The sequence below is a fragment of the Bidens hawaiensis genome, unplaced genomic scaffold, assembly GCF_021521415.1.
Source record: "Bidens hawaiensis isolate Kalapana, Puna unplaced genomic scaffold, B.hawaiensis_p1.1 tig00003015_1, whole genome shotgun sequence".
Taxonomy (NCBI): Eukaryota; Viridiplantae; Streptophyta; class Magnoliopsida; order Asterales; family Asteraceae; genus Bidens; species Bidens hawaiensis.
The window spans coordinates 732,076-743,260 of NW_027491162.1; the positions used below are offsets into that span (position 1 = coordinate 732,076).

Below are 11,185 nucleotides of genomic sequence, written 5' to 3' on the forward strand. Positions count from 1 at the left end.
TCGGATTAAACAGATATCCGGATAACCCTAACAATCCGAATTTTTTTAAATTCCATATCCGTATCCGACCCGAATCTGAATTAATTATTTGGATATTCGAATCGATTCGATCCGAATATCCGAATAAGAATTCAGATCGGTTTATTTGTATTTTCGATTTCGGTTTCGGTTCATATTTAGGTTTTCAAGAACACCCTTAATTCGGATACGATATTAGTTTTAAAAATTTTCACATAAATGAGACGCGATTAACTGGTCAAATTATATCAACTAAACCAATTCATACTTAATAGACATGGATAAAACAGTACCCCAACTTTATAACATTAGTCACATATCGTCATCGTACTCAGTATATCCCACCAATAGCAATGCTATGGTAGGGTCTGAGGAGGGTAAGATGTAAACAGCCTTACCTCTATCCCATAGGGATAGAGAGGCTGCTTCCGGTGAGACCCCCGGCTCGATAGTAGTTTTGCATCAAGCCTTGGACATAAGGCACATAACACTCAATCATCGGGACACCGGCTGATTGGTGCATGTGCCCTTGTCTTTCGGCTATCAACGCCACCACATGATGCCTGATTAACCTTCCGCCACTTTTAACGTTATTTTCACGTGATTAGTAAAATAACGTCAAAATTAGTGCAATTTTACTTTTGCCCACCCAAGGGTTCACACATATATACATTATATGCGCGCACCGCAAGCAGGGCGTAACATTAGTCACATATATACTTCAAAAATCAATTTATAAGTTCATCAAACTTTGAAATTATATTAAAAAAGCACTTCAAAGTATCGATGAAAATGAATAAATTAAGTAACTTAGGGTTCATAATAATGTTCATATCCGGTTCAATTTAGTGTTTATACCTAAAAACATATAGGAATAGATTAGTTAGGGTTCATAACTGATGAAATGGAATCGAGACTAATCATACTTGTAGAAAATCGGTCGCAAATGAACGAATGCTGCTTTAAAAGTATAAGTAGATTTCTACGTCTTATTTGGACTGATTGGAAAAGTAAAGAAAGATATTATTTTAAAAAATAAAAAAATTGCACTTAAGACATGTTTAAAGTACTTTTATATGTTTTTTCTATGTACTTTTACAAGTTCTGAGACTTATATAGTGGAAAATAAGAACTTAAAAAGATTTTATTCCCTGATGTTAACCATAATAGACTACCCTCATGAGTAACCTCACGAATAAGGTAACTATAGTTTAACCTTTTTGCCTTATAACCATGATACAAATCGATGTCCTATGCCAACTTTTAGGGGTTGCAATTGATTCTATAAGACCACACTCATAAACTTCTACATTCATCTTAACTAAAAACTATGGCTCCTCACATGTCAAACCTTTTGAAAGGTTGATATTAGAAGGGTGAAGGTGTATATAAATGCTGAATATAACACATGTTCTTTATGAATCACCATCATCATCATCATCAAGGCGAGCGAGTTCTTTCTCCCATTTTAAACCAAACATCTGCCGTCCAAATGGTACAATAAGATTATATCTGAAAACCTGCCCACATTGATCATTTAGTTTCAATAGCTATTAAAAGTGGCACTTTCGAGTTAGAGGTGTTTATCGGATTATTCTATTTATTCGGTTCATATTTTTCGAATTTAAAAATTTTAGGGTCCGATCCGATCCGATCCGAATTAGGGATATTCCCACCTGATCCGCAGATAAAATCTGAAAATAACCTTAATATGTAATAACAAAACTTTCCTAGCTTTTGGTCGCTAAAATATTTTACATGTTTAGAATCACAATAAACATACAAAACTAGAGATGGAAATTAGTCTTGAACATAAATTCAAATTTCAAACTTCAAACAATAGTATAAATAAACATACAAAACTAGAAAATACCACTAAAAAGTAAAAACATGTTATTTATTCGGATTAAATACACAAATATCCAGATAATCGAAGCAATCCAAATTTTTTTATATTCCATATCCGAATCTGAATTAATTACATGGATATTCGAATTGATCCAATCCGAATATCCGAATAAAAATTCAGCTCGGTTTATTTGGATTTTCGATTTCAGTTTCGGTTCGGATTTAAGTTTTCAGGAACACCCCTAATTACCCATTTAACCAAATTATACCCGCTAACACTTTTTCCACTTTACCCTCAATTTATAGAGAAATAAATCCATTAACTTTTTAGTTTTATATTTTAATTTTCCTTATATAAAAACTAAAATAGTAACAAATGAACTTAGGGATCCTACCGGGTAATTTTTGACCGGCGGATATGCCTGTCCAAATGCCATAACAGGTAGATTGAAAGTTGACCATAATGTACTTTTAATTCATAGAAGGGAAAATTCCCAAAATGTCCTACTTGGATTTTTTGGGGATTTTCACTAAACCTCCGAAAAATTAGACGAGAAATCAATGCGCTTAGTATAGTGGTTTAACTGTTTAACTAAAAAGTGAATAACATCCCGTCACATCACACATCACTGACACGTAAGCATAGCGACTCTCTCTAACTTTTCTCTTAAAAACAACTAATGATCTAGCTATAAAAACATTTACTGTTATCTTTTTTAATAAATAAAATGTGAGTGGGAGGTTGTGATTGATTGAAAAAGCATTTGGCCCCACAGAATGAGCCCTTGAGCTTGCCAAGCCAATGTTTGAAATTAGTTTCTTAACCTTAATAAATGTAAAAGTTAGCTACCAAGTAGGCATGAAAAAGTAGTTGCTAGGAACTATTTTATAACTAACAAACAGCTAATAACAGCATAATACCTACACATCACATACCTTATTATTAATACTACGAATCTGAACTTTCAAAGAATCTGAATATTCATCCCATTTACTCATATCTCCACTCTCTTTGTGAGCCCACCCTTTCTTTAATCTTAACCGCCATTCAGCAACATCATCCCTGATTCCTTTATTAAGTTCAATCCATTCTGGTGCACATTTGTTCCTTGAAAGTATCCGATACAATGTGTCCTCTGCGGGATCCGCATGAGAATGCGTGTTCAAATTTAAGGGTTTTCCCTTTCCAGGTAAGTTTTCAAAATGACCCTCTTCCATTGAATGCCAAATCCTTCGCTCAACAACATTGATTATATCGGTTTCTGACCTGCTCAAATAGGAATGGATTATTAGTTGAAATTGTACATCAGGCTATTCGAAGATATAGACTATTCATATGTTAAACCTAGGCCTGTAAATGAATCAGACGTTCAGTAAATCGTTCGTTAACCGTTTTCATGGTTGATTATTTATTAATGGAACAAACATGAATAAAACTTTGTTTCTCATTTAGTTAAACGAACAATCATAAACACATGTCTCGTTCGCTCATTTATGTTTCTTGCTTTACGTTATTCAAGTTTGTTCGTTTATGTATTCATTTAAATTGTCAAGCCCGTTACAATTTAGTCTAGTTTTATCAACAAAAATTTCACCCCATACAAATTAGTCTAGTTTTTAATTAATTTTTTAGGTTCAACAAATTGATATTAAGTTTACCTTTAATTGGTTTCTGCTTAGTTATGTTCGCTTATATTCGTTCATCTATGTTTATATATATCCGTTCGTTTACATTCATGAACCGCTCGTTCATACATACTATTATAGAACGAAAATGAACGCGTTCACGTTCGTTAACGAACGGACACGAACAAAGATACCCCATATGTATAACTATTTGTGTTTGTTCGTTTATCTTTAACCATGGTTGTAAAAATCTCGACTAGGCGCCGATTAACCGCTAGTCCCCACCCCACTAATTAATTTTGGGCTAATCGACCAACTAATCTGTCAATCTACTTATTATAATAAAAGAAGCATTTTTTTGACACCTAGCTTATTGAAAGCAGCCCCCTTTTAATTCTAAGTTCATATTATACTGACATCTGGCAAGACCATGAACAGAAGGCAGTACGTAGGTTTAGGAACACAATCCCTATTTCTTTGGCAGCTGCATACATACATTACTCTTAATCACAAATCTTCTTCAACGATTTTCCTCACAGATTGGTTTTGCATATGATGTTCCTAATCCCAATTTTATGAAATTGATAGCCGTGTTGTTATTCATAAACCCTAATTTTTCCAAGCCGATTAATTCAGTCGTAGCGATTCTTGATGGGCATATTCATTTGCTGCATCAATTATCCAGCGAGATCAATTACAGATAAGCCACTTCATTCATCTTATTTTCTTATTTACAGTTACAGTCATAGATTTGCAGTTCTATTTTTAGATTATTGTCACATTCATCGAGAACGTCTAAATTTGAAAAACAGTTAGTGATACAAATGACTTGGTTTTAATCCGTCATATAATTACTTGGAAAATTGGCCATTTCATCTTCATTCTGTCGTGAGGTATAAAGCGAACCTATCATCTACTATTCTCTAATTTGTAAATTGAAATCTGTTATTAATCTATACAAAATACACTGTCTTTTCAGTATACTCATTTTGATAATTTTGTTAGAGGGCATATGCCTATTAAACAATAAGAAAAAGGTAACATTGTTTATATTAAGTTAAATTATCACTTTGAAGTATGGATATTGATGGATATCGACTTAATTAATTCGATTAGTATGGAGTTTATTGTGTATTTATCAAGTTTGTTTACTTTACAATGTAGGTGACATATCCCCACAAAGTTCTTATATGACAAGTAGAGTGTCTTAAAGAGGTTCTTCTTTAAGCATTTAGTGGCGGGAATGAAAAACAAATTAGTTGTATTATATGCTTGATGTCTAAGATTGGTCAGACTGTTAGTAAATAAACAGCACCTTAATTTCCATATTATGTTCCTTTATATTAAAGAAAAAAATATATTATTTTTTCTTGTAGTGATTAAGATCTTAAAATCTTGTAATATATTGGTATCCAAGCTCCAAGTTTGATTATAGAAGCCCATTATGAAGCTCTTTTGCTGGTAGATGCACTTTTAAGGTCATGACTTAAATTGTTTTCGTTATATATCATTACATTATATCAAAACATATTGGATTTTTTAAACCTTGAATTAGTTGTTTACAAAATTCATTTTACGTATTGGGTAATTAGCAATTTTATTTACAAAACGCCTTTTTATGCATTGGGTCATTAGCAAGTCACTGTATAGTGAGTATGTGGCTTATTGGTGTACGACCCAATATGAGAACTTAATTCAGTGCTACAAGAAGTACATTTTGCATTTTACTTATTGGTGCATGACCCAATATGAGAACTTAATTGTTCATAACTTTATTTACAAAACGCCTATTTGCATGATGGTTGTTTTCAATTTAATTTAATTTTTATTTTTTGTTTTTATCTTCTTAAAATCGCAGGCGTGCGCAGAGTTTTTGTAAAAGAATCAATACATTTTACATCATGGGTGTGAAACAAGTTAAATAAGGAATCTGGATGTGTTTCATCGTGCAGAAGATTTTTTGTCACACAAAGCACAATTTGTTGCTTTTGGTAAGGTTTTTGCACTAAAAATCCCTTGATCATTTTATGGACTTGTCTTAGTGAGCATGGCCTCGCTGCACGGCTAAAACATTCATATCATGTAATTATTTCAAGAAAGTTAAATGTGCTTTAACTTGAGGAACAATTGGAAACAATTTTGTAGCAACTATGTCACCTTTTGGCTCTGGATCAGGTTTGGTTATGACCCAAATGGAGTTGTGTCAAAACAGGCCAATGTTGCCATTTTTAGTAAATGGGTCAGATAGATCTAAAGATAAGATAGAATCAAACTCCTCATTTTTATTAAACGGGTCAATTTATCATTTTTAGTCAACCGGTCAAAGTTATAATTTTAGTAAGCGGTTTAACATGTTTTTAGTGAACAGTTCACACATCATTTCAATTAACATGTCAAATTATCATTTTCCATTGTAGATGCACGAACGATATTGCTGAGTTATCATAATTTTAGCTTACAAAGAGATTTTATGTTCTAATGTCTTGGGTCATAGAAATCTTTTTGAAATATATTTGGTTGGATATGCTTGGGTACTTGGTGTCCTTCTATAGGATCGAGCAAGAGGATGGAACTGAAATAAAACAAGTTTCTCTACAAACCGATGACACCATTTATTATCGTTACCCCTTAATAAAACTTGATTATGGTGGGTGGTGTTTTCATTTTTAATGTACGCTTTGACATTTTTGTTGCCACAGGTAACATAGAATAAGAATTTGTTTGATTAATAATGATTTTTGTTAGCTTAATATGTGTTGGGTTTCTTGATTACTGATGAACTGGGTGTGTAGTTTTTCGGTTTGATTAATATTACTAAAGTTTGACTTTTGTTGGTGATTCTTTGCTATCTCAGCTACACCATTGACAAGCTAGCATGTTTTAGTGACGTTCTGTTCTCTACAAGTGGTGTTATGGAGAATGGGATACTGTCTGATATGGCATGACCAAATGGGTATCAATTGTTTACTTTTGAATTTGTCTACACTATTTTGTTTGTAAGAAGACTATGTGGTTATTTATTTAATTTAAGACTACATGGTTAATAAGACTTGACACTTTATTGTTTTTGTGAACCACTAATGTGTGATTGCTTTCTCTACATTTCTTGATCATCAATTGGGCTGGTTTTGACCGTTTTGTGGTTCGGTTTAGTTGGTTTTAGTTTGATGGTTTTGAACAAATTGTTTACCAAAGGCATAATTTTGCCTTACATTTAAAAAGTTGAAAATGATAGTTTATGACTAAATGTATAATGTATAATAACTTTATATATTTAAAATAAAAAAGAAAATATGATAATAAAGTTCTCACATTGATTAATTTTTCTGGCCAAAATGTATTTGTGTGTGTGTATATAACTGATAATTATGCATTAAAAAAGTCTAAACCGGTTGATCGCTAGTCCCCAACCAACCACCCACCCGACTAGCTACTACTACAACCTTGCCTTAACTAACGGAACATGAAAAGTTATGTGATAGAAACCAGAAATCTAAATTACTGGAACTAAGATAACTAGCCACATTCGAGATAGGCTTGATCTCCGATTAGCCAATTCGAGAAGGCAAATCTCCAAATACAAGGTTGATAAACCTTAATTTTAATTAACAATAAACATAGATCCCCCTAACCATAATCTCTACACTATTATAACAAGAAGAAAGGTAAAAACCGTCCCATGATTTGCTCCTCTATTTTTGGTAACTGAATAATTGAGTTGACCCATTTTTTGGTAACTGTTTAATTGTGTTGACTGCTTTGTGGGTACTTATCATTATGTTGGTTGCGTTTACAATTAAACTAAATGTTTGGGATTTGGTTTGGAAACTGCTTATTGGCTTTTTCAAAAAGCCGGATTTGGGGCTTTTGGAAAAGTGAGCTAAAATAAAAAAGACTTGTGATTGCCAAACACATTTTTCAAACACAATCCAATAAAAAAGACTTGTGATTGGCTTTTAGAAAACATGAATAAGCCAATAAGCATTTTTTCAAGCTCTAAACCGGAGCTTAATTATTGGGGTAATTAATGCTATAAAAACATGTAATAATTAATTCATAACTAATAATCGGAATACCTAATATCGTTACGCTGGCCACGAAGTTCAGGGGGGAGTTTGCGGTCGTTGACGGCGTCAATAACGCCGGAAAGACGATCGGATGTCTTGTTTATAGGTTTCCGAGCAGCCGACTCACCAAACTCTGACGACGAAGAGGAAGCCCATCGAACCCTGGACAAGGATGTGATGGAGATCGCCATCCCTTTATTATGAAGTCGAGTCGCCATGGCTAAGTGAAATAGACGGCTACTGATAATGTGGGACCAAGAGATAGATGGGTTGGCTTCTGTTTTCTAACAACTCACATGTCACATATGACTCGCCACCGTCTGTTTATTTTTACTTCGTTAAAATTTTTAGCGGCTTCCAAATAAAATTATAATTTATCTCGTCGGACTTAAAATTTTAAGGGTGGTAATTTCGATACTACCAAATTTAAAAAAAAACATTTAATTTTTAAAATTTAAATTGTTTGATTTATTTGTATTGAGTCGATGAAATGGTTGAGTTAATAAGACACCAGTCTTGAGTTCTTTGGATCAAATGGTTGAGTTAAGATTCCGATCTTAGGTTCCACTCACACATGTAATAAAAAATTAAGAGTTTATGGTTGAGTCATATGATTTTCTTATCTATGGCCGATTTCCTCTTGTGGATGGTCTTCAGCTAGAGGTTGATGGAGCGGACGGTTGTACAAGCTTCTCTTCGAAGACGTGCTAGCCTATCATCCCATGATTCCATACTCAGAGAATGGTGATGATAGAGTGGGTCAGTTGACATATCAGTGATCCCGTTAAAAAAAATCACCTCACCAATATTTGTTCGTATGTTAAATAAAAGCCCAAATAAGAACAAACTATACAACAATTTAAGTATATAGTATTTGTGGGGAAAGTTAACGTACAAATGAAATTAACGTGCTAAACGTGAGAATCAAGTAAAGTAATTATATATACAAATAGAGTAATTATGTAATTACTCTAAAATAATTATTCCATGACGTAATTACATAATTACTGTACTTGTATATATAATTACTCTACTTGATTCTCACGTTTAGCACGTTAATTTCATTTGTATTTGATCCAAACCCTAGTATTTGTAGCATGTTTAAGATTATTTGATAAAGTGAATGGCAAAAAAAACTCAACTATTTCACACATATTAAAGTCCAAACATGTGGCAATATGCATTATTGGACTAATGAATGAACCCACCTAAAGGGATGTTTGGGTTTCCTTATAAAAACTCTTTATCAATTTACAATAAGTTTATAAGTTATAAAAATGTATCTTATTAACTTTCCTTGTTACACCAAAAACAATCTCAAACACCTTATTACTTTTCAAAAAGTTAATAAGTTATAAGTTGGTAAACATAAGCAATCTCAAACACCCCTTAAAACTTGTTACCAATGTTTTAAAAACCAGTATTTTACTCGTACTTGATTTAGTTCAAAAATAGTACAACCGGTTGAACCGGAATGTACCGGAAGGTTCAACCGAGTTTAATAATTTACTTATAATTCCATATAAATACAATTTTAACTCAAAAAATAACCCAAGAGTACATTAATAAACACCACATTTTAACCAAATATTGTGACACTCGTCAATTTCAGGTTAACTCCGTTAACTCAAACTCCGTCAATTCAAACTTAAGATCACTGGATCTATAACGCACATCTCATTACATTTAAACTAGGGTTTAAATGACGCTTGACAATCACTACATGTGTAGTCTTTCAGGATTGCACCGAAACGCAAACGAGTTGACGCAAACCATTGGTGAATAAACGAAAAACATCAAAACAATAATTATGTGATAATTATGTGTTAGACTTATGTGTTATGTGATAACATGGTATAAAACGCTAACTCAAGATGCAAACGAGTTAATTTAAGCTAGAAAAATAATACTAAAGAGCTGAGGGACCTATGTGTAACATGTTATTATTAATAATAATATTAAACCCTAACTCTCTTCCCTCTCTCTCTCTCTCTACCCGACGGCAGCACCCCCCCCCTTCTCCCTTGCGATCGGCAGCCCACACACACACACATATCACCTTGTTTTGATCCTGTCTTCATAATCGGAGCATCCTACACTCGTTTCTAAGCATCTCTCACGTTTCCCTTGGTTGTTTCTGTGTTTTTAAGGTATAAACATGAAACCATAACTTTGTAAATCATGTATTTAGTGTTTGCATGTGTAATTTTGATTAGATGATGATTGATTATGTGTTAGTTACAGATATTGTTGATCATATGTGATTTTGAACGGTGAAAGATTATTGAATCATTGACGGTTTGTAAACCCTAGAGGGTTACTACTGATTTTGTGATTAATTATGCTCGTTACATGTTTTGAGATATGTCGTATGCTTAGGATGCATGTTAGACGATTGTTTGTGCTTGCTGAGTTTTGACAGCAGTGATTGTTAAACTTGAACGACATGTAACTTGTTGAATATATAAGCAAACTGAGCTAATTATGAGTCTACAAGGTAGTACTCTGAGTCTAGTTTTCAGAAAGTCCAACCATGCCTAATTTGGAGGTGTTTTGATTGCTCAAACGATTTAAATATGATTAAAGGTCAAAACTGGTACTGGACAGATTGTAAGTTATGTTTAGACAACTGTAACTAATTGTTAATGTGGAAATTGGTTGAGGTTGTTAACACTACAGGGTACTATAACGGGTCTAGTTTCTATAAAGTCTAAGTTTGTAATTTTTGGACGAGTAAAAGTTAATCTTTATGATTTTACAAAACTGAAGTGCAAATCTGAGTTGTGAGACCTGCTGTTAAGTTGTTTTGTAATTAGCATATCTCATGAACTACAAGACCAAATGGGTTGGTTCCACTTCTGGAAGTTAACTTGTTGAGTTAAGAACCTAACCCAATTGATCTTGCATTAGTTGGATTTTTCATTTAACAGGAATAACAAATAACTGCTGAACTTTGTGAAAATACATGAAACGTGCTTGTTGCTAGATAATTGTTATATTTTGACCAAATTGCCCTTGCGGGGAATAATGGCTAGATATGTACACTATTAATACTTGACATGTAAATAATTGTTCATAACATGTAACGTATCACAAATGTGCTTGTTAAGTCACACACGATTCACAAACGAACACGAAACGTATTTTATGCATAGGAATTATGTGCCGAGTCTAGAGACTCGATAATAGTTCCAACACTTAGAAAATCTCCTTGTTGTTTTAGAACGCTAGTGAGGATTTTCTGTGACGCGCATCACTTGGGTGACTTGTTTTTGGAATTCTTCGCAAACAGTGAGTTTCACGTTTCCCCTTTTAACTCTTTTAAACGTTTTTCACTTGGGGGAGAATACATACTCCGAAACGCTTTTAGATTTTGTTATTAGATTATATATCACTTGTAAAGGCTAAGTGGCAAACGAAACAACTGAAGTCCTACACATCGAACCGTTTAGTATTGGATAATAACGAGTCACTGTTGAGTAGTACTACTGGGTTTGACAAACCCCACCCAACGCTAAGCTCGACTGGAGGTCGAGTGGGTGTAATTTTGGCTAACACATTACCATGGTCGGGATAGATCTGGTGGCAAGGCACATGATAAACAGTCAGCTTCGGTGTCGAAACTT

The 11,185-nt window shown here is 33.5% G+C and overlaps 1 protein-coding gene across 1 annotated transcript; it reads right to left on the reverse strand.

Annotated features, from left to right (window-relative positions):
• Positions 1–1,160: 1,160 nt before the first annotated feature.
• Positions 1,161–7,808, reverse strand: LOC143622045 (uncharacterized). The gene is made up of 3 exons (XM_077093296.1): positions 7,569–7,808; positions 2,803–3,133; positions 1,161–1,538 (listed from the first exon to the last, which is right to left on the reverse strand). The coding sequence occupies exons 1-3, from the start codon at positions 7,775–7,777 to the stop codon at positions 1,434–1,436; spliced, it is 645 nt and encodes a 214-aa protein (XP_076949411.1). The 5' UTR covers positions 7,778–7,808; the 3' UTR covers positions 1,161–1,433.
• Positions 7,809–11,185: the final 3,377 nt, after the last annotated feature.